This window comes from Osmia lignaria, chromosome 11 (assembly GCF_051020975.1).
Source record: "Osmia lignaria lignaria isolate PbOS001 chromosome 11, iyOsmLign1, whole genome shotgun sequence".
NCBI classification, from domain to species: Eukaryota; Metazoa; Arthropoda; class Insecta; order Hymenoptera; family Megachilidae; genus Osmia; species Osmia lignaria.
Window position 1 is genome coordinate 4719870 of NC_135042.1, and position 24039 is coordinate 4743908.

General features: G+C 40.0%; 1 protein-coding gene across 5 annotated transcripts; it reads left to right on the top strand.

Moving 5' to 3' along the window:
* The first annotated feature begins 230 nt into the window (after positions 1–230).
* Gprk2 (G protein-coupled receptor kinase 2) lies at positions 231–15346 on the top strand. Of its 5 annotated transcripts, XM_034323970.2 has the most exons (10): positions 239–446; positions 519–685; positions 5856–6574; positions 6977–7427; positions 10098–10193; positions 11135–11492; positions 11733–12639; positions 12917–13054; positions 13296–13424; positions 13488–15346. In XM_034323970.2, exons 4-10 carry the CDS (start codon positions 7376–7378, stop codon positions 13581–13583), a joined length of 1776 nt encoding a protein of 591 aa, XP_034179861.1. In that variant the 5' UTR covers positions 239–446; positions 519–685; positions 5856–6574; positions 6977–7375; the 3' UTR covers positions 13584–15346. The 5 variants fall into 5 exon arrangements, 4 of the variants coding, with proteins under 4 accessions (XP_034179861.1, XP_034179862.1, XP_034179863.1 ...); XR_004581387.2 differs by lacking the exon at positions 13488–15346 and having other exon boundaries at positions 231–446; positions 11733–12643; XM_034323971.2 differs by lacking the exons at positions 239–446; positions 519–685 and adding an exon at positions 1755–2425.
* Positions 15347–24039: the final 8693 nt, after the last annotated feature.

Below are 24039 nucleotides of genomic sequence, written 5' to 3' on the forward strand. Positions count from 1 at the left end.
CTTAGAAGAAAGCCAGCGTGGAGTGTGGCTTGCGGAGTGTGGTTCTCGTTACTCGATACACCGGTCTCCTCGTATCGTTTGCACAATCGCGGGTCACCGATCGTTTATAGATAATGTACTATGAAAAAAACACGGGAAGAATCGTAAGACCGTTGTTACTCGGAAGTTTAACTAACGAAGCTTTCAATTTTCAGCTGAACGAGTCGTCGGGAGGAGGATTAACAAATTCGGAGCGTGAAATATGCAAAAAAGATGATGATGAATTTCATAGACAAGAGGCTGGATGAGCTGGTTCGCTTCGTTCAAACTTTTTCACCGTTCTCCACTTGTTCGTGACCTCACCGTCGCCAGCCGGACGAGGACGAAGCAAAAAATCGGCATAATTCAAGTAACAGGCTGCTTTTGACATGGTTCGTTTCGTCGCGTAACACGACCAACCAATTATCGTAAGCTATTAGTGAAAACGACCCACGGCTAAATTCTTGACATACTTCTGATATGAGGCATACTTGTGTTAGGGGTGATGGCGAGGGATGAAGAAGAGCTTCTTAAATCCGCACGGTACTCGAACGAAAGCCGACCGAAATTTCACGGCACAGCTGAAAATTAAACCGGGAACGATGTGATTTAGGAGGAAATTTTTATTTCACCCCTGCTGAAACGCGTCCCAATTATATTTGGACAGGTGAGGTGATATTTTAGAACATTTTTAATTAATAACATTGTTGTTATAGAAAGGAAGGAAAGGTTTATTAAATTTCAAAGATAAATTACAAAATTGCATACGTGAGAAAAAAAAAACTGGATCGCCTTTTTGCCTCGGCAGCAATAATGAATATCGTAAATCGTGGTGTCTCGTGTAACTCGCTATATCGCGACCAGTTGAATTATAGTTCTCGATGCCTTCTAACCGCAACCGCAACCATTAATGACATACATGACTGATACACCAGATGCATTGTTGCTCCAGCCTTGCTTCTTGGATTGTTCGTTCTTGCGTATGCGAAGGGGATAATTTTAGCGCGGTACGTACGTGAAAAACGCGCGGCAACTTTGCTAGCAGTAGTACGCGCCGCGTCATCTCACGTTGGAGATTTCAACAGATACTACACGGTACTATACGATGTGTCTATTTCCTTCTTTTTGTCCTTTTTCAAAATGCCTCGATTACGTGTACGATCTACCGTGCAGTTGTTTATGAAAGGCTGGTGAATAGTAAGCTCTGCGGGTGGCAGCAAGTAAATTACAGTGACTCGCTTCTTTTACCGATCTGTATAGCGCTAACATTTTTATTTTTCTAAATTATTGTTTTCTTTATGCAGAATGAATTTGCTGTAACGTATTAACGGTAATTGCATACCAGTTGCTATGAATGCATTAGAGGAAATACAAATTAATTATTTATTTAAACAAATTAATAACGCTACAGTATAAATGTTCCATGCTGATGCAATTTAAATTCGCTTGCAAATCCTGCTATTATCAAACGTGGCTTTAAACGGGGACGCTTCCGTACAAAAAACCTTTTTTTTCTTTTTAATGTGGCTTAATCAACTCATTTAGCATTTATACTCGAGACTGAACGATTTGAAATTAAAAATGAACCATCTTTTAGTTCAAACTTCGATTATATCGAATCTCAGTGGTTGCGTTCAAATTTACCGCGCGAACCATGAGTCTAGATGGCGGACGCGAAGATTGCACCCGCAGTCGGTATCTGAAGACGAACCTAGGGACTCTACCACGCCCAATCGGAGTCGTCCGCGCGTCTATCCTCGTCTCTGTCGCACCGATTCGGGTGGAGGCGTCGTCCTCGGTGTCCCAACATGTCCCCTCCACCTAACCTCTTCATCCGTGGCGGTGCATCGCGACTCGAAACGGAGCATGCCAGTCAGTCGGTTTTTATCCAGCGGACGGGACGGTGCGTGGCGGTCTGGTGCGAGTGGCAGCAGCGGGTTCATATGATCGGACAGTACGAACCGTCCCTGGCTGCGTTGTGAAAACGGAAAAAAAAAACACCCACGGTTTTAATCGCGATTCCGTCAACACGATCGAGCCGTTTCGTTCGCCTGTGACGTTTCATCGAACGGATCCAAAGAGTGTGTGATACCGTTCCTCGTGGCCGGGAAGGATCGAAAGCTACCACCGGAGGTGCAGCGGTCGGCCATTGCGCTTTCTTCGTGTCGCCGTTCAGACCGCGCGGTGCTCTGCTATCGGTGTGTGTTACATTCTACCGGGTGTACAGAAACCATACGTGTGCCTCCCTTCTCTAACCCGGTGTTGCCCTACCCCTGTTGAAAAGCATCGTAAGATCGTTTACGCCCGTCTCGTGTTTCAAGAAACGACGTATCGCACCGACTCGTGCCTCCGTGACGTGCGAGACACCACACGCTCCGTCGGTAACGGCGTCTCTCTCTTCGAATTGGTTCGTCTTCAACTTTCTTCCTTTTCTATCTTTTCAAAATGCATGCGTATCATTCTAAATTATATATCTCGTATTCTAGCGTACGATTAGATAACATTTTTTTCATAGACGCGTCTCTATTCCGACATTTCAAGACTGTTCGCTCGCGTGTTGTCTCGCGTGACAAATTTTGAGACACCGGCGCGGCGTCTCGTGATCGCACGGTAGCCGACTCACGTTTCGATCACGAGAATATTTTAGGCGGGATTCTTTTCGAGCTCTCCTCGGTGAGTTTCTTTTATCTTTGTTTCAAATGCACCTACGAGCAGGTGCCGGAAATCTTTTCTCGCCATCGGCGGTGCATTTAATTCATCTCGCGTATTTATTTCTCGTTATTCCCGGTTTCCATAAAACAACTAGGGACAAACAGAAGCGCGAGCAACGCAGCCGGTGTCAAATTAAGCTGTTCGGTCGAAATACACCCGACGTAAGTGTTTTCAGTCTGCGACGGACAAAGGGTTCACTCTGTTCCCTAACGTTTGATTTCTCAATTTGATGCACACGCACAAGAGGCATTTTGTGCTCGGTGTACACGCGCTGTCAGTCACAAATGCGTCTCGATTCGCGGGCTAAGGATCGCTCGTTCGTTCTCCCTTTCAATGAACTCGCCCGCGCGGCCGCGGTGCCATCGGCGTTCATTGTCTCTCATTCAATCGTCCCTTTTTCGTTGCCGTGCTTTCCGCATCCTTTCGTTACATCTAACCGCGTGCTTCTACCGGCATCTCTTCCTCCCTAACCTATCGTTACCATCAAAATTCAGCTTTGTTTCGTGGGAAAAAGAAAAATAACCAGACTCCACGTAGACCCGTCGAGCGAGGTTTCCCTCCGACGCGCGACGGTCAGGTATATCGCCCGATATACATTTCGATTTTCATATATCGATTGTGAGACGTCGATGGTGTTGCATTGTTCGATGTTTACTTCTTACAAATTCTTTGACTTGCGTCAGACGGCAAATATAGGTAAACAATTTGCATCTCGACAATGGTAATTCGTTTGAAATTTTTCCATTAGATCACCGCTGGACGGGTTCCAATGTAGATATAATAAAAATCAAGGATCTATCGTTATAATGAATCAATAACAACCCACGATGGCGTTGTAAATTCTCAATTTCCTTATCGACAATGTTATTTCTCAATATCTGAATGCTGATATTTAAAAAATTCAAAATTGCTTTAAATAATCAGCAGAATATGAAGGGTTAGCTCCTCGTATTACTGGAAATTGCGTTACATGTTTTGTGTCATCAGGGCTTTTATCATTGTTTCTTGTCGCGCGTTGATCGCTGTTTCCTGTCCGAGACCTGTTCACGTTGATACGGAAGAATTAATTTTCTCTCTCTTCATCCGTTTTTCCTCTCCTGTCATTGTGTATTTTTTTTTATTTTTTACCCACTAACCTAATCGCTGGGGGTTAATAAGATAAACGAACGTTTATGCGTTTAGGGTTGATATTCTATTTCTCATACCGATTTTCTCTCCAAAACCTCTCTCTCTCCTCTGCTTGGACGTCGTTGTTTCCGTTTGTCTCTGTCAGTTACGTTACCGATATACCGTTGGTTACGTATGAAACGCATTACCGACTGACACATCGGGAATGCTTTTAACGGTTATCAATGTCCCCTCCCCGTGTACGTACTCGGGACGAACTACCACGATTGATCGATTATTGGCAGTTTCTATTTCCGCGTATAATCCTACCAGTCGACGGAAAATAAATATCATCTCGTAGTTTCTGGTGTCTCCGGCCATTTATAAACCGTCCCCCAACACGCCTTTTATTTCCGCAAACAACGGATACCGCGATGGCCATACGCACCGCAAATATTGGATTAAATTTTTGTATTAGCGCGCGATATCGCGGTGACGATCGGTTATAATCTCGATTTCATACAAGCTGCACCCCGTTCTGCTATTTCGCGACGGAACACTTTTTATCTGGCTGGAAGATACAGAATACGAGGAAAACCAGCGACTATCGTTATTTCCTTCGCAGTGGCGCGTTATTCATTTTTTTTTCCCTGTCGTTATCGTCGCCACTCGCCGCTTCCTAATCCGGTTTCGCAAAACCGGAATCGCGTCATCGAGAAAAATCGTTTAAAACCTTTAACGATTCCTCCCGTTCTCCGACTCCTTTTCCCTCCAGCCGTTACTTAATTTAAAACTCATGTCAAATTATCTCGTTCGTTTGGCCGGTGTATTTTAATAGGATTTACCAGTCTGATACGGCAACTTGTAAAATCCACTCTGACGAGAATCTATCTGGTTCGAATTTAATTCCATCGACACAGTCCGTCCAATGACTGTAACTCGGATTGAACGAAAGGGTTGGAAGGACGTATAGATTGAAAATGGCTGAGTGATACGTTAACTAGACTCAAGTGGAGAACGTAGAATCTACAGGGTGGAATAAATGTACCTGCTCTATAATTTTACAATCTTCTAGAAAAAATAGTAATTGCATAAATTGTAATAATTATATTTAAATTTATTCAATTTTTGAAAGTTTTATATGGATTTTAATTTTAATTTTTTTTCTAATTTAGATAGCTTCCAGTTTCTTCAGAGACATTCCACTGCGTCCAATTAACAAAGACAGTCCATAGAGACGGCCGGTCGATCGTCGATAGGAATCGGTTCTTAGAAAAAAGAAAAGTTATTAGATTACCCGCGTCTCAAATACTACGCCGACGGTGCGGTTAGTCGCGTCGTTATCTTTATCCGCGTAACGCACCTGCTGCGCGTACTGTTCACGCACATGTGCGCCTGGTAATTTCGTATGCAGAACGCGCTTAGATAAGTGCGTGTCGTCGTCGTCTTTTCTGCGAGTCAGATAACCGACAGGAAGCGCGACTAGCATAGTGATTTCTTTTTTTTTTATTTAAATTCATTCACGGCGTAGGAAGATCGGCGCAAACGATCGAGATATATCCTTCCTATTAAAGAAACACTGACGTAAAGAATATTTTCCATCGTTTAGGGAGAAGAATATTCGACAGATCTTAAGCTGAATTTTGCGTTTGCTGAACGATTCTGTTGATTAAGTTATCCAAGAGTTTGGCGAATATTCTCTCCTTAAGTTCCAAAGATTAACACATGTGCTGTGGATTGAAACCTGGATAATAATTGGAAGATAATAATATTAATTTGCACCCTGTATATCAATATTCATTTTTAATAATTATGCAAATCCCTGTCATATGTATATCGTCAGCTGACGTCAAATCCACAGCCGTTAGGAATTTTTCCAAAACTGTACCGTCTAACGAGGGACGATTGTACCGTTAGCAATAACTGCTAGGCATGACGTATTGTTAGCTACGCCAGTGCAGACGCCCGCAACTCCTTTCACACTAATATAACACGGCCAATCTGAAATCTCATTCCAGAACGTACATCAGGGATCGGTGCGAAGGAGAATACATTAAACGCTTCGCGGAACAGCGACTGGGTACGAACGAAAGGAGACTGGAAATTTGTAGATATAAAGGCTTGAAACGAAACCGCGCGAACATCAGCTTCCTTCCTTCGACGATCGCCTGATACAAAGATATATCGAATAAGATTCGATATCGAGAAGGAAGAAACGAATCCGTGGGTGTAGAAAGCACTTAAGAACATCCATCCTATAACACAATTGAAAGGATCTCCCGCGGCGTTGTTTAAAGTTGAGAAGTGAAAGGCTGTACCAAGGTGCACCGGAGGTGTCGTGAATCCGCGGTGCACACGTGACATTTTTACAATGCCACGCTAAAAAGGCCTGGGATCCGCTGTGACGATCGTTAGCCCCATCTCCGTTTGGTATTTAAAGGGAGAAGCGGGTCAGAAGAGGCGCGATTCGTTTTCTCTTCTCTAATGTAAACGCGCCGTGTTGCGGCTCGATCAGAGGGGAATCACGGGATTCTGAATGCTTCGTTCCGCGCGACTTACCGTTTGCCGCATCCCCATGAAGCTTCATCTTCTTCTTCTTCTTCCAATCTGTTTCGTTAGCACGAATAAGAAAGAATTGCGTGGATGCACGACAGTGTAAACATCATTCAGAAAAATAAGCAGATTTTACGTTTATTGGGGAATATCCACGGCATATCGCAAAGCAAAATACCCCTCGGTAATTATTATATAGAATAGGGTTCATTTCATTAATTTAAATGGTCTTGATATATGTACGAATGGAATTATTACTTCTTTTACTTCAAATTAATAACACTCTGTGCGAGCTTAACACATTCGCATCGGGTTGTTTTTCACAAAGAGTTTATCAGGAAAGCGCAGACCTGTTGCAAAACGAGAATTCTCGTTTCCCGACGGCAACATTTATTTTTTTAAAACGAGAATGTGTTGAAAAAGCTCTGTCCCAAAAGGGTTAAAAGAAATCAAGATATAAAATTGTATATAGTGGCCATTTCTCTAAAACCACAAATCATTCTGATTAAAAATGATGTATTATATCAAGGTCATTAAAATTGATAAAGCGAATCTTATTTTATATAAATGTATCCACCCTTCCTAGTTGCAATCATCTGACCCGCAAGAAGATCGCGATTGGCGGGAAACGACGGTTTTCGACGTACGAAGGAAAGGTCAACGAACTCGAGTCTGCTCGATAAGTGTGAACGCAAAACGAAACGAAAGAAAAACGGACGTTCTTGAACCTGGAACTCGAGTCGGCTCGACCAGCGACTTGTCAACGTCCTTCCCGTTGTCCTTGGACTGATCGGCCCTGGGGTGGTGTGCTTGGGGCCGCAGATGGGAGCAGGTCTGCCCGAGCCCGACTGGGTGATCAACCCCGGAAAACGACAGCAACCGTCCGGACTTCCGCTTGTGCCGTACGCTCTTTCTCTTCTTGCTCGTCGCCCCCCAGGCTTCTCGCTCTCGATTCGGCCGCGTAAACTCGATCAAGCTGGAATTGATGGAGTTGGAGAATATCGTGGCGAACACTGTATACCTCAAAGCGAGAGAAGGTCAGTGTAATTTACTTCAAATTATTTACTCTTTTCTTTTTCTGTGTACGCTTCTGTTTCTTTGCACCAACACCTAATTTGTATTTTTATTGGAATTGCTTTAATTTACACCTTTCCAATAAGAAAGCTCTTTTAGATGATTGAAGATGGAACCCAAGGTGTTTAATCACTTAAAATATAGATCAAATTCTACAGTTGTAGAAATGACTATATCCTTTTCACACTATTGCTTATGTTCTCTTTTCTTTGTCATCGTTTTCTCTAACTCGTGATTCTCGTGATTGGACTGAGAATCCCTGCTGTGACCGTACAGAAAGGATCTCATTAAGCATCTGTTGCACAAATACAAAATCTAGGTTCCGTATCATCAACAGCGACGTTAAGTTTCCGGTTCTTGCTTCGTACCTTCTGGTATCACGGTGTCTTATGTAATTGTAATATGTAATTGAGAACAATACCGTTCTCTCAATCTGCGCAGCACGTTAGTCATGCTATTCAGAGTTAATACAGAAAATATTGTATTAGAGAAATATTTTTGAAAATTCTCTTCGAGAAGATTCTGCAACGCGTGCTTTAGCCACGCTTGATGAACGCGAGCATAAATTTCTGAAAATTTATGTAGAAACGGTACACGGCGGTAATTAGACGAATGATATTTCATTCTGACACGTGAATTCTATGGAAACGTGCCGTTAGTTTTCGGTCAGTAAGTTTTGTTTTCGTAATAGGAGAGAATCTGGATTAATTACAGTGAATTAATCCTTTAGGTATCCAGTCTGTGACTGTCACGAGTTGATCGCCAGGATTGTATGCAATTTCAACGATATTTCTCTAATTAACAATCTCACTTTGTATCATTTTTAAACACTCTATAATGTTTAGATATAGCTCTTTCTAGTTTGTAAAAATCCGGTCGAAAAATGCCACGCGGCGCGATCGCGCTTCTTCTTTTTTATGTCAGTGCGTTAACTCTGTCATTTAATTTTACAGTTTTATTAATTATCCAATTATTTGCCTTCTAAGATAGTCAGCTTGCAAAAATATAGGTGTTCAAATTGTCATTAGCGTTAAACGTACCGATAGTTGGGTCCACTGAGCCGATTCCGTGGCATTTTTTGACATAGAGCAATCGATTAATAAATAGACTTAAAAGTATTGAAAAAGAGAAGCAACGTAATAATACTTAACGATTTGAACTCATGAACTTCTTTGCTGGTTTCAAAATTACGTTCCTATTAGGAGGGGTCGGGTCCAGGCTGAAACAGTTTACATGCAAATGGCTTAATGAGAACGTGTCCCGGGAACAAAACTCTAATTAAACTGCATACTTTACGTTATTACATTCTTGCTGTTTGTATCGCGTGCAATAAAGCGCAGCTTGCATTGACACGAGCGGGGGAGGTAGGAAAGAGCGGCCTTGCAAGTAATTGGAGATTTTATTCTGACCCGAGGCGGCGTCCCCGTAGCCGTCGTCGATAAGGAAGCTAAGCTTTCCTTTATCGTAAGCCACACGGAATACTAATTAAACAAACTTCTAACGCGGTCGCCAACTGATTACGAAACTTCTCTGCAACCCTTGCGTAAGGGCTTTCGGTCGATTTGCAGTAAACTCGCGTTCCTGATGGAAGCTGTTTGATGGTATCGCGACTAATTTATCTTTTTGCAACTTGTTAACATTTTGTATTAAGTAATTTTCTTAATTTTTTATTTATGTAATAAAAGTACTGTGCTACTTGACGTGCGACGTTAATTAAGCGTAATTTTAATTTGTCAGGTAGATTATGGAATTTTGAAATTTTGCAATTTCTCTGTTATTTTATTGTATTAAATTTGTGGTACCGGTCACCGATGACCCCCTCACGGTAGTCAACGGCGTTAATTAGCATATTGTCGGTGGCGAGGCGAAAGCCTGTTGCGTGGCTCGGTCAGAAGTAGGTAAATGGGCTCGCGTGATGAGGCAACCGACGTCAATGGGCCTGTAATCGCATCGCGCCTCGGTGAACTTTATAAATATACTAGAAGAGCGGACCTCCGTGTTAACGCAACGTCTGTAAATTATGTAAGAATCTTGGAAAACCGTGTACGGGGTTAATTGCACCAGAGAGGGTGTTGTTCTCCGTCGTGATCTTAGGAGTACTCTGTTTCTGACCGGGTCGACCGGAACAAAAAGAATAGCTGAAAGTGTTTCTCTTTTCTAAAGGCGATCAGAATCATTTATCAAACTCCTCGCTTTCTAGCCATAGAAATTTACTCTGTTTCATTAATTTGCAAATGTATTCGCTCCGGAGGTGATGCTGTAACGCGTACGTTTGTAAAGGATGAATGAACCTCGTGGCAGGCCGACCTTGCGCGATTTATTTTCTGAAATACTTTCGCCATGGCCTTTACGTAGGACCGGTTAAGTTCCTGTTGCTTCCCGTAGAAGGTTGACAGGCTGTCGACGTTGAAATTTCACTTGGTTATACGTGCCATGGGTGAAACTATGGCTCGACCAATGTGGAAAGAGGTTTCTGACGATTTCATTTGCATTAAGAATCTATGGTGTGTCTTATGGTTACCTTGAAACCTGTTCTTTCTTCCTTCCTTTTATTACTACACCATACAATTTAACATAATACAACACTTTGTAATATATTACAATTTCTTTGAAAATAAATAACTTTGTTTCAGGCGGTGGTGACAGCAACAAGGGAAAGAGTAAGAAATGGCGGAAGATACTCCAATTTCCACATATCTCCCAATGCATTGGCCTAAAAGATAAGCTAGGTGAGCCTTGGAATCTTGTTATTTTCATTCCAACTTCGCTCGTCTGGCTGACAGACGATCGGTGAACCTTTAATCCTCCTATTCTAATCCGTCTGCGATAACGACCACGATATCGTCGACATAGATTATACGCGAAGCTTTCATTACTTCCAATTTCGTTTCAACACCTTCAACGTATTTCGTTATCAAGGATTTAACATTAATAATTCAAAGCTTCGTTTCACCTTGCCGTTCTTCTCGGCTCGACTTCTCTGAATGACAATAAATTAATTAAAATGATGATAAAAATATTGCAAAACTCTCTCATTGAATATTTCTATGAATAGAATTGTTGTAAGACTTTTACTACACTAAAAGTCTTAGACATTGTAGTTTCGATATTCCATTGTCTACGAAAGGGTTGAAGAGAAAAAGGTTTAATCGAGGATGTGGTATCGAGTTGTGTCAGCAAACTCGATCGGACCACTCGAAAAGAGAAACTGTCGTTTTCTCGCCGCCCTCGGCGACGAAGTAACCATCGACGCGGCATCATGGCTTAATTAACCGAGACAACAGAGTCCAATAGCTCCTTATCTGGTCGAAGAAGCCGAGGGGTCCAACCTCCTACTCCTCTCGTTATTCGCCTTCGTTCAACTCGAGATTCAATAATCCAAGAGAAGCGGGGTCGTATGGCAAAGGGTCACGTGTTGATTAACCACGAGGATTCACCAGGGAGAGAGATTTCGCTTAGAAAGAAACGTGTTATCAGTGTCCCAATTTTGTAAATCAGAAGAGCCAGCTGATACAATGGAAAATTCATTTAATACTAGCCGTGACCCTGTTTAGTCGAAGAGATAAAAGCATTAAACTCGTTTAATATTAAGATATTTTGATATTTTTTTAATCATCAAGTGCAACGGGATTAATGAATCACTTGTCCTCTTTGCGTTCGATTTGTCCAGATATCAGGTACAGCTATGTGGTGGATCAACAGCCAATCGGTCGACTATTGTTCAGGCAATTTTGCCAGGACAAGAAACCGGCCTACCATCGGTACAATCTCTTCTTGGACGCGATCGAGAAGTACGAGATCGAGATGGACGAGAATCGGACCGAATTGGCGAAGGATCTGTTCGAGCAGTACCTGAAGAGAGAAGGTTCGGAGGTGGTGGACATCCTGAACGATTCTTTGATCGCTCAATGCGAGGAGAGGCTCAGCACCGGTGGGAAGGAGCTGTTCGTCGAGATCGCACAGACCGTGAAGAACTTCCTTGCTGGAGAGCCATTTTCAGCTTTCCAAACTAGCTTCTATTTCTATAGGTAATCTTGGCTGTGTCTTCGTGGGTTGATGAAAGCAGTGTAGGCTTCCTTTGGTTAAGAGTAGGCGTAGAGAAGAAACTTTCTCCCACTTGCCTTCAGTTTTGGAAGAATTAAGGGAGAGCTTAGGGAGAACCTAAACTAAATCTAATTCCTTGTTAACCAAGGAAAGCCTAATCCATCGAATACCAAACTCTTGTCGTTTTCTAGATGTCTGACCCAGTCGTACATTTTCTTTCCCAGGTACCTGCAGTGGAAATGGTTGGAGGCCCAACCAGTCACGTACAAGACCTTTCGCATGTACAGGGTGCTCGGCAAGGGTGGTTTCGGGGAGGTTTGCGCTTGCCAGGTGCGAGCGACGGGTAAAATGTACGCGTGTAAGAAGTTAGAAAAGAAGAGGATCAAGAAACGAAAAGGAGAGGCGATGGTGTTGATCGAGAAGAACATCCTGCAGAAGATCAACTCGAAGTTCGTTGTCTCGTTAGCGTACGCTTATGAAACTAAAGATGCGTTATGTTTGGTATTGACCATCATGAACGGTGGTGACTTAAAGTTTCACATCTACAACATGGGCGGTGAGCCTGGCTTCGACATCAACCGTGCCAGGTTCTATGCCGCCGAAGTGGTCTGCGGTCTGGAGCACCTGCATCTTCAAGGGATCGTATACAGGGACTGTAAGCCGGAGAACATTCTTCTGGACGATCACGGCCACGTGAGGATCTCCGACCTCGGCCTGGCCGTTGAGATCACTGAGGGAGACATGGTGAGAGGAAGAGTGGGCACGGTAGGCTACATGGCACCGGAAGTGATCGACAATGAGAAGTACACATTTTCGCCAGATTGGTTCAGCTTTGGCTGTCTTTTGTACGAGATGATTGAAGGCCAGGCACCGTTTCGCGCTAGGAAGGAGAAGGTGAAGAGGGAAGAGGTGGATAGGAGGGTGAAGGAAGATCAGGAGAGGTATTCGACCAAGTTCACCGAGGAAGCTAAGAGTCTGTGCCAGCAGTTGCTGAAGAAGAGCCCGAAGAACAGGCTGGGATGCAAGTGCGGCAGACACGGGGCTAAGGAGGTGAAGCTCCATAGCTTTTTTCAATGCTTGAACTGGAAGAGGGTCGAGGCCGGTATGTGGGAACCGCCGTTTGTGCCGGATGTGAGTAGGTGTCGTTCAAGTCGATTCTATTGTCGTTGTTTTCTGCCGTCTTCGATTTTCTTGGTACGAAGAATCTTTTTTGCGCTTGGAAGTTGATGAGGAGGATGTTAAAAAAAACTATGACCATTTTTAGTCTAGTAAATTGCTTCTTCTTTTGATAAAAAAGTTTCATTAGTCCAGGCTGCAAAAAAATCACTTCTATATCGAAGTTAACGCACAATAGCTCTCGTTGATCGAGGGAAATAAAAATCTGATCGTTGCGCAATTTTCTTTCCAGCCTCATGCGGTTTACGCTAAGGATGTGTTAGACATCGAACAGTTCTCCACGGTGAAAGGTGTCAATTTGGACGCCACGGACGACACATTCTACAGTAAATTCAATACCGGCAGCGTGTCTATTCCATGGCAGAACGAGGTATTTTCAATTACATATCAGACATGTTGAAGAGCAAAGTTTTACTCTCTTTGACGGTATCGCAATGCATCAGAGGGTGTGTTCAAAGTATTTCACATGCGTCAGAGAGAACACACGAGTGCTTCTTATCGTTCATCCGAATCCATTTTACCTCTCAAAGAGAAATCTGACCGATCGATCGGGGTTCAAATAACTTCTTTAGATTCTATATTCTACAGCAGACTTCTATTTTCTGTTCCAGATGATCGAGACGGAGTGTTTTAAAGAGTTGAACGTGTTAGGCCCTAACAACACACCGACTCCTGATCTGCTGATCAACCATCCTCCACCCAACAACGAGAACAGAGGCTGTTTTCCATTTCGCAGACAGGTACGATCACGTAATAAATATTTCTAATATTTTTATTAATTTTCATAATGATTTATATGATAGAAGAAACAGAGTGCGCGTACAAGGCAGATACCGCTCTCAGAATGTCATCTGTTAGAGCTGTCTCAGAGTCAGAACTCGGAGATGCCAGCCAGCTGATCCAAAATGAACGCGAGTAGTGCGAATCTACCAACGTCGTCGTCAGTGCGACGTCGTCGTTGCGGACGACGCCGACGGGCGCTTAGGTGCTGCCCGAAGCTGCTTTAAAAAGACGCCCGATACGGCTCCGCGACTTTGGTGCCGATCACACGCTGCAACCGCACTCGTTGCACTTGTCCATGTTAGAAACGATCGCTGAGATGAAGATAGGACACTCGGCAAAAGCACAGATTTCTCAGGTTTCTCCAGAGCACAGAGAGGAGCGACTTACGAATTCAAGAGGATTCTTAAAACCGAAACGTGTTTGTCAACGCTGCGTCGTCATCGTCCCCTTGCAGTAAGACTGATGTTATTAAAAATTCATGAATTCTTAACAATGTTATTCTTACCTGCGAACAAACGATGGACGGTAACTATATGTATAGGTAGTTACATATTGAAACATCTTGAATTACACGTCCGTTTGCGTGCAAACCTCGTGTGCATTTTATAATGCACCGCACGGATGCATTATCATATACAGAAATGAAATTGTAATAATTTTTAGCGAAATGGCGAACATCGAGATACAAAGTTTTGAAATTTCTAGGGTTGTTATCCGTTAATACGTTTGCTGAGGATCCAATACGTTCAATATTAATAATGCCAATGATATTATTGAAAACGATAGAAGAAAATTACTAGTAATATTATTTTTTACTTACTTCATTCATCAACGTGTTAATCCGTGCATCCATGCGTCTAAGTACAATTACCGTCGATATACACACGCCTAAGCAGCGGCCACACGAGTACCGTTTACATGTTGACACATGTGCAGTGCTTGCGCGTTAAATACCAGTGACGCAATTACGCGCGCTGTGCTAATTAGGGTCGCGCGAAAATGTTTACGCGTCGATGCTGTAAGTTTGTCCGCACGCTTTGAGAGAAACGCATTCGCCACGTGTATAATAAGTATGTGTACTTAGCGCAGTCGGTGCACACGACCGGCGCGCGTGCATACGGGACGTGATAACGATAACAGTAACTTTATTGAAAAGAAAAGAAAAAGAAAAAACAAAAAAATGCTGTATACGCGTGGAAATCGTCACAGCATCGTAAAACGCTCCCATTGATTCTTCGGAAGCGAGTTCAAAGACATTCAGATTATGCAGTCTTTTCACTGGTTCATTATATGTATGCTGCTCAAAACGAGTACAAGGTGACTGCTGTCTTGAATGACTATTTATACTATAGTATCTCTCTTTTTTTTTTTTTTTAGAATCTTGCACAGTGGAGTATTTGTATAAAAAAAAATTGGACAACGTTATTTTTGTACTTTATTCACATTTTATTGATACATTTCGGTAAATTATACATGAATTTTGGTAACTTTTAATATGAGATCTAATTTGAGCAGTACGTAAAACACGGTCTAAGATTTATTCAAAGTGTTCTTTGTTAATCGACAATCTACAATAGGTTCTTCTAATTGTATTTGCTCGAAACAATCTACCAATTATTTCGAGCAATGTAATCTGCCTAATTAATTGAAGGATACTCTGATTACGAAAGGGATAGATGCATTTAGTCTAAGATGTCTACGTTTTTGATAATACTTTTACTTTTTGACGATGGTTTACAGTCTGCACGGCAGATGCGCTTATGTATACAATTATCTTTCTTTTTAGTAAGGATCATTTTTTGAACGACGAGTTTAACCCGTCCTGAGATACGCACAAAATGGTACGCGATTCTTTTTCATATTTTTTTTTTTTTTTCTATTCTCTACAAGTGATTCAGTGATTCTTTGATCGAACATTTTCCAAAGGCCTTTTCCAAGAGAAATAATGAATCGCATTGTTGATGAAACGTACACGAATAGTCGCGCACACTCAAAGATATATTTATACAAAGTCGAGAGGAATTGTTGTTCTTTTTGTCGTCGGAGAAAAGAATTGATAAAAGAAAGACGATGATGATGCGTAAACGAGAATAGGAGGCTGACAGGTGTAGCCGGATATAATAATACTGTCGAAATCGTCGAAATCACGTGGCTTGCATTTTATATTAGCCTTTGATTCTCGCACAGTTTTCTTTGTCTTTTTTTTTTTAAAAGATTGTATCATACGTCGTTGCCAAGGCGAATCGATCCGTATATCTCGAATGGGCTGACAAATGAAATTAGGATATATTTAACCCTTTGATTGTGGCGCGCTCTAAAAAGGAACCATCAGTATTTTGCGGTGCGATATATCTAAAATTAGAACTTTGCATTTTAAAAATAAGAAAATATTGGAATAGTTATTAATATTTAATTATTTGATTGATTGTATACATATTTTGCAGTCAAAGGGTTAGAAGCGAATCATTTAGTAATTCTAAACGATTTCAAATCAATTCTGAAATCTTTCTTTTTTATTTTAATAATAACAATTGTTCGTTTGATAGTCCATTCGCTAATAATATTTATGTATTATTGCGTATTTAAAGCAAACGAAAGGGGTGTGTCTCATTAAGAGGATCCCGTCTTAGTAAGGTAACGAAAAAATGTATTATTAATCCACGAATAACGGTGTCACCCTCTTAATCGATGGTAACACAATCATATCTGTCATTTGTTCCAATTCAACCGATCAACGCTGAAAGGACATTTATCGGTTGAAAGTGGAATTTTAAATCGCTCACGATACAACACCGTGTAACTCGTACAAACTGCGGTAGAATTCTCATTCTTCAACCACTGGCGACGACAAACTCGAGGGCTGTTAATATTCTACTAATTTTCGGTATTTAACCCTTCAGACTCGATAATGCAGGCATTCTGTATTATCAATTAAGAATTGTTGTTCTTTTTTCAGAAGGCAAAAGATTCTATGCTTAGGCTCTTCCTGGGTTCTTTATGGGATCTCCATGGGTTCTTTTAAAACTAAAAGGAAGCCTACATTGCATTAGAGTATATCTTAAAAGATACAATAAGTTGTATTGGTGGTATAAAATGTCGAGTCTGGATGGTTAAATGAATTAACCGAAAAGAGAATCGCACAAATTTTAATCGTTGAAGAAAATTGGTAAATCATATACTATATGCTATTATACATTATACCAAGTCGGATTGCATTAGTGAATTGTGAGTCGTCCTGGTGGTTCGAAGTTAGCAACGTAATTTTGCATTACTCTGTAATAATATGTAGGCTACTGTTAAACAACTAATTACCAAGGGGAAAAACGAAGGATATCGTGTAAAGAGAACGATGGTAGTCTGGTTTTCGTTGTTCGATGCCATACTTGCAATCACGAAAGGAATCTCTCAGTGCTTTCAACTGTGATTATTTTTGTTCGATGTCCTATCGCTCCGTTTGTTAATTTGTTAACCCTTTCGACCTGGGAAATCAAACACTTTACAAACTTTAATTTTTCAAATTACTTATTCAATTTTTTGAAATTACTTATATAGTATTTGAAATAACTATAATTATGGCGAATTCGTAGGATAACATTATATATTAAACAGGGTCGATTGGGTTAAAAACTTTTCCACAAACTATCGAGTGGCATAAATAATGCCATTCGACGGATTGTTTCTGACGAGGCGCGTGTCTTTTGCTCAAAAAAGACGAATCAACTCGTTCGTACGATGTTCTCGTATAAAGTACCTCGTATTCTGCTGGACGTTTGTCCAGGAATCTCGTTTAGTGCTCGTCCAATAGTTTCATAGTGTTCATTTTCGAATTCTTCGTCTCGAAGAAGCGTGTATTCATCCATTTGCCAGTCTTTTCTTTTTCTATTCGAGAATTTTGTATATTCTATCGTTTCGGTACAACGAACGAGACGTTTTCCTTTTTTTAATTGTAGAAAGAGGGGCGCGAATAATATTTAAATCATTCCACTTTTCCGTGCAAATGTTTATACTTTCTCTTTTAAGTGCAATGTCAAACTGTTAAGCTCACACTGAAAGGCGTTTGTGATTATCAAATTGCATTGGAATAACTAATCTATTTTTTGTTTTAAGTCTCTGAAAATTGTATTGATCTAATACTGATAACAAGAATGATCCACGTTGCAATATAAACTTTAATTAATTTATATCAAAGTTCAAGGATCACAATCTCTATATATTCATGGTTATTCCAATGCAATTGCTTAATGTACTGGTATGAATGAAAACCCTTGCCGTTAGGAAGAGGACAAGTGTTTTCATTATCTCCCTAAGCTCGTAAGCACGTGAAAGTTCTCCTTTGTACATACATATACATATATATATATATATATATATACTATAGCAACGATATTATACAATAGCTAGTAATACAGGAAGCGAATCAGTTTAGGTGTTAGATGCGTGTTTGTATAGGTGCAAAAAAAAAGAGGAATTAAGCGGTAGAGACCTAATCGTTAACTCGTGAAACGATGGGAATACCGATGTGAGATTATCACTGTATTTATAGATAGCTGTATACTTTCTTCCACAATTCTTTTTAACCCGCCGTCACTCTGTATGAAAGACTATGGTAAAAAAAAACACACAGATTTGTAGGTACAGAGGGAGGGTGGAAATAGTATTTGAAATAAATTGTAGGAATTTGGTAATCAATAGTTAATCATAGTTCACATTTTTATATAAAAAATTTATAATTTTCAATTTTTAGCCCCTTTTCTTTGGTTTTAAAATTGTAAGAAATTTATCATCTATGAAAATGCTATATTTCATTTTTATTACAAATACTATTTGCACTCAGGTGTGCGTGTGTCCTTCATTGGATCGAGGCCAGTTGAAGTAACTTTTAGCATAGGTCGTCAATTTAGTTTCACCGTTTCTTAAGTCTGGGCTCCAGCGACGACTTTCTCGGTTTCCTTCGCGAATTTTAGAGCCTAATTCTTGTAACCAACGAAACGTACATAGCTCAAAATATATCTGTTTTTTAACTATTGAGTCATCATGAGAATAGGTATGATGAGGCGCTAATGAACGAATCTCGATGATAATCTCAATTTATACTTAATCGAGTGTTTATAGACAATGGTACTAAAAAAAATTGTTTCTTAAGAATAATCTGTGTAGTATCTAATAATTAATTTATTTAATAATTGTATTAAATATAGGACAAATTTTTTGTAATTTATCGAATCAACGAATTATAGAGGGTGATTTAATACGCACGCTCTTATATAACGAAATTTAATTTTAATATTAGAAAAAGAAACGCTCAAAATCACATCGCTAATTAATTTTCATATTATAATGATAATAAACAAAATCGTCGAACCGAGATCGCGCTGGAATATCCGTTCCAAACTTCTTTCTTTCTTTTTAATGTTTTCTTCTTTTCATTTCGTAATTCTTTGTTAAAACTTGATGAGATAAACGGAATGAGAGGAAAAAGGAAATTTTTGTTCCTGCTACGCCGACGAAGCCAAATGAAATTTTATTTCTTTTGTAATCTCTGTGTATGTTGTACAACTACTGTGAACAGAGTTATAAATATTATAAATATATTATATATCATGTATAATATATTTATATATATACACACATATTGTGTATAAGTTATAAATATTTGACTGTCATATATTTATAACTTATATGTTTATACATACAAAATATAGACGCGTATGTAACCAAGACTTTAAATTATTTATTAATAATTCGTGCGGCCCTTATAAAGAAAAACATTGAAAGCCTTCCATCGAAATATTAAGTGATTTTTTATTATATCCCCGAAGAAACCTTTTTCTTTTCAGATTTCCCTGAATCCCTGCATCCTTTATATCCCTCCATCTCTTACGCGAGCGTTGAAAACTTTACCGACAGAACCTAGAAAAATCCCTAGAAACGAGTTTTCAAATTACGTGATCATTTCAAGAGGCCCAACAGAATGGTAGTCTGGTCCTTATATTATCCAAATCGTTAAAAAGTTATAAAATATTAAAATTTATGTCTGTCAACCGTCAAGAAAATGGCGGATCGGATTCGCCTGCATCAATTTATTCGTAATATAAACATTTCGGTGAATCGTGTGTTCAAATGGGTACCAGATTACTATTCTTTGGGTCAGATAGAACAAAACGAGCACCCAAGAGATGATGTACAAGCCTCCAAGTAGAAGAAATTTGAAAACTACGATTTCGTTGATTGTTTCCTCGCGAAAGACGTCGACAAGGTAAAACAGACTACAAATTTACTTCCTCGTTTTTTCTGTAGGGCGCAGTTCGATGGTTTTAGGGTTCCTAAGGGTTCATAATTAATTAATTAGTGACTGGATTCTTACAAAACCTATATTAGAAAGTCGCTACAAGTATGTAGATTAAGAATCAATCATAAAAGTTGATAAATTATTCCTACATAGATAGGCCCATTTTTGCCGGTAATGTCACCACACTGCATGTCTACCCTCTTAATATTGTATAAAAATTAAATAATTCAAACAAATTTACTGGATATCCGTGTATAAAAGTTATAAAAATAATCAATTTCAGTAGATATAACAATAATTTAATTAACAAACAATTGTAAAATTATAAATAGTAATTAAATAAATTTGAATGGAATAATTAAACAAAATTTTGCAATATACCCACGCGAAAATTAAAGAAATAAACAATTTAAATAGATATAACAAACATTTGATTAATAAACAATTGTAAAATTAAAAATAATAATTAAATAATTTTTAATAGAATAATTAAACAAAATTTTGCTATATACCCACGCGGAAATGTAAAGAAATAACCAATTTAAATAGATTTAACAATAATTTGATTAATAAACAATTGTAAAATATAAAATAATAATTAAACAAATATTAACAAATATCAGATAGAAATAGTTAAATGTAGCCGGCCGCGGAACCGGTGAAGCGGAACGTCATGCTTGATTGCGCGCGCCGCGCGCCGGTACAAGCGCGACCTCGCGAGAGGTCAAATCTAATCAGTCATATCGCGACCGCCGAAGAATACGGATCGAGCTGTCAAACATATACTGGTACGGGTTGATACCACGGATATTCGTGCATGGATTTATCAGTGTGTGATCACTAGTGTTACTGTGTGTGCCTATGGTGTTTCGTATAGTGTTTCCCATGTGTTTTGAAATATTTATATGGATATATTAGTGCGTTTTATGATGTGCATTAGTGTACTGTGTGGTGTGGTACCCTATGTACCTGCATGTGCTTTATTGTGTTTTATGGTGTGGTTTCCTTTGTGCTTTGACATATATTTACGGATTTATTAGTGGGTTTTATGGAGTGGTACCCTATGTGTTTTGGCATATTTATACGGATTTATTAGTGGGTTTTATGAAGTAGTACCCTTTGTGTTTTGACATATTTATACGGATTTATTAGTAGGTTTTATGGATTGGTACCCTATGTGTTTTACTATAATTTTGCAAATATTTTATAGTGTTCTATGGTTTTGATCTTCGAGTGTTTTGGGATATATTTGCATGTGTTTTACCGTGTTTTATGGTGTAGTTATTCCCATATAGTTTTGCATGCATATCTTTGAATTATCCTATGTATTAGCATATTAACTACAACAAATTGAGAGAAAACATATATCGTTCAAGAATCGTGATTTTTATGCTTTCAGATGAGTGCTTTGGCCAGTGGGGATACCATTTCTTTGACGCGCCAACAGACGAGCTAATAAGATGCGTGGCGAGTGCAGTGGTGCAAGTCAACGATTGGTGAGTCGCATGCTTTAAAGTTCCTCCGGTTCCCATCATGTCGTAGGACGAATGGTCCGTAGCGACACGGGAATTGGTTGTAATTTTTATTTTTTGAGCGAGCATAGTGACCCACGAATATCACTGTATCATTTTATACAATGATAATCGTGCAAATTGCTTTTATGTGTATTTTATGCCTTAGCTCAGGATAGGGGTTTCTTGTACATATTTACATATATAGATTTCGAGTTTAAAAATGTAGAGAAGTCGGATGACCCTCCGACTTCACAATACACTTTCTTTTTTATATGTACAAGAATTTATTTCGCGATGAGCGGATTTTTTTATCAAAGTAATAAGCATGAATACTATTAATTATTATAACTACTTACTTTGATAACGAAATCGCTCTTGAAATTGAAACGTTTTCCCGATTTTACTTATGAAATTGGCATCAGTTTAGTATATGGGCTGGCCCCCAGGGGGGGTCGGTATTTGCTCTTCAAGCATTGTATAAAGTTCCTCTTTCGTATTTGAAATTCATTCTGTCACGTTCACAATTCTCGACCCTAAACACTCATCATTCACACTTCAGCCTCACGAACTCTATCACATAATCATTTATCCACCCGCATACTCTTGTGTAGTGAAACATTACCCCATTAGGATTTTCAAGTTAAAATAGTGTTGCGAAAAATTTTCAACGCGAGAATAAATATTACCCCGTTAGGATTTTTATGTTTAAGTAGTGTTGCGAAAAATTTTAAACACGAGAGTAAATATTACCCCGTTAGAATTTTCAAGTTTAAATAGTGTTGCGAAAAATTTTCAACGCGAGGGTAAATATTACCCTGTTAGAATTTTCAAGTTTAAGTAGTGTTGCGAAAAATTTCCGGCGCGAGAGTAAATATGACTATACACTGACTAGTATTCGGTGGGAATCCTTTTGGTTTTTATTTGATAGAATTAGTTACAAGGATTCCGCGGCATAAGACCGTGAACACCACCTCATGGGAGATAAAACCATGCATTACTAGGCCTTTTCAGGCACAGCCATAGAGTACGGAACATTTAAGTATGTTGCATCCCATACGCTAAGCTGTCTTAAAGTCCTTTTGCCTATACTATGGGCGTCCACCACTCGAACACGTTGGATGCAACGTGTTCGATGGGTGGGTAGCGCTCTTAGCGAAGGGGTGCACCCTGCCTGGGCCTAGAGCCTTAAACAGGCGGGGTGGGTGGTATGTAGCGTCGGGCGCAAGTCCAGGGGGCCTAAGAACCTCCGTTGCCAGCTGATATTAGCAGTGGACGAATGTTTGAGTCATATTTGCTCAGTTTTGCTTTTCAGTATTTGCTCTTCAATCATAATTTAAAGCTCCCCTTTAGTCATGTTGCTAGATCAGGATTTTCTATTTTAATTAGTGTTGCGAAAAATTCCAGCGCGAGAGTAACTATGACAATGCACTTACTAGTATTCGGTGGGAATCCTTTTGGTTTTTAAACTCAATGTCTTATTTAATTAATTAAATTAGTTACAAGGATTCCGCGGCATAAGACCGTGAACACCATCTCTGGGAGATATACCCATGCATTACTAGGCCTTTCAAGGCGCAGTTTAGAATGTGGCGCACATCCATATGTTCCATTTAATAAACTGCAGTCCTTTTGTCTATACTATGGGCGTCCGTCAATCTGACACGTTGGATGCAACGTGTTGGATGGGCGGGTAGCGCTCTTAGCGAAGGGGTGCACCCTGTTCTAGGCGGGGTGGGTGGTATGTAGCGTCGGGCGTAAGTCCAGGGGGCCCGAAAACCTCCGTTGCCAGCTGATATTAGAAGTGCACCATTTTTGTGTCATAGTTGCTCTATTTTGCTTTTCAGTATTTGCTCTTCAAGCATTGTAGAAAGCTCTTCGTTCGTACTTCAAATTCATTCTGTCACGTTCACAGTTCTCGACCCTAAACACTCATCATTCACACTTCAGCCTCACGAACTCTATCACATAATCATTTATCCACCCGCATACTCGTGTGTAGTGAAACATTTCCCCATTAGGATTTTCAAGTTAAAGTAGTGTTGCGAAAAATTTTCAACGCGAGAATAAATATTACCCCGTTAGGATTTTCATGTTTAAGTAGTGTTGCGAAAAATTTTAAACACGAGAGTAAATATTACTCCGTTAGAATTTTCAAGTTTAAGTAGTGTTGCGAAAAATTTTCAACGCGGGGGTAAATATTACCCCGTTAGAATTTTCAAGTTTAAGTAGTGTTGCGAAAAATTTCCGGCGCGAGAGTAAATATGACTATACACTGACTAGTATTCGGTGGGAATCCTTTTGGTTTTTATTTGATAAAATTAGTTACAAGGATTCCGCGGCATAAGACCGTGAACACCACCTCATGGGAGATAAAACCATGCATTACTAGGCCTTTTCAGGCACAGCCATAGAGTACGGAACATTTAAGTATGTTGCATCCCATACGCTAAGCTGTCTTAAAGTCCTTTTGCCTATACTATGGGCGTCCACCACTCGAACACGTTGGATGCAACGTGTTCGATGGGTGGGTAGCGCTCTTAGCGAAGGGGTGCACCCTGCCTGGGCCTAGAGCCTTAAACAGGCGGGGTGGGTGGTATGTAGCGTCGGGCGTAAGTCCAGGGGGCCTAAGAACCTCCGTTGCCAGCTGATATTAGCAGTGGACGAATGTTTGAGTCATATTTGCTCAATTTTGCTTTTCAATATTTGCTCTTCAAGCATAATTTAAAGCTCCCCTTTAGTCATGTTGCTAGATCAGGATTTTCTATTTTA

Bases quoted from the DNA above. Each gene is read 5' to 3' on its own strand.
- Gprk2 (XM_034323970.2), top strand. From the start codon at position 7,376: ATGGAGTTGGAGAATATCGTGGCGAACACTGTATACCTCAAAGCGAGA. The intron at 10,194-11,134 runs GTGAGCCTTGGA...CGATTTGTCCAG, and splicing joins TGGCCTAAAAGATAAGCTAG to ATATCAGGTACAGCTATGTG. The intron at 11,493-11,732 runs GTAATCTTGGCT...TTTCTTTCCCAG, and splicing joins ACTAGCTTCTATTTCTATAG to GTACCTGCAGTGGAAATGGT.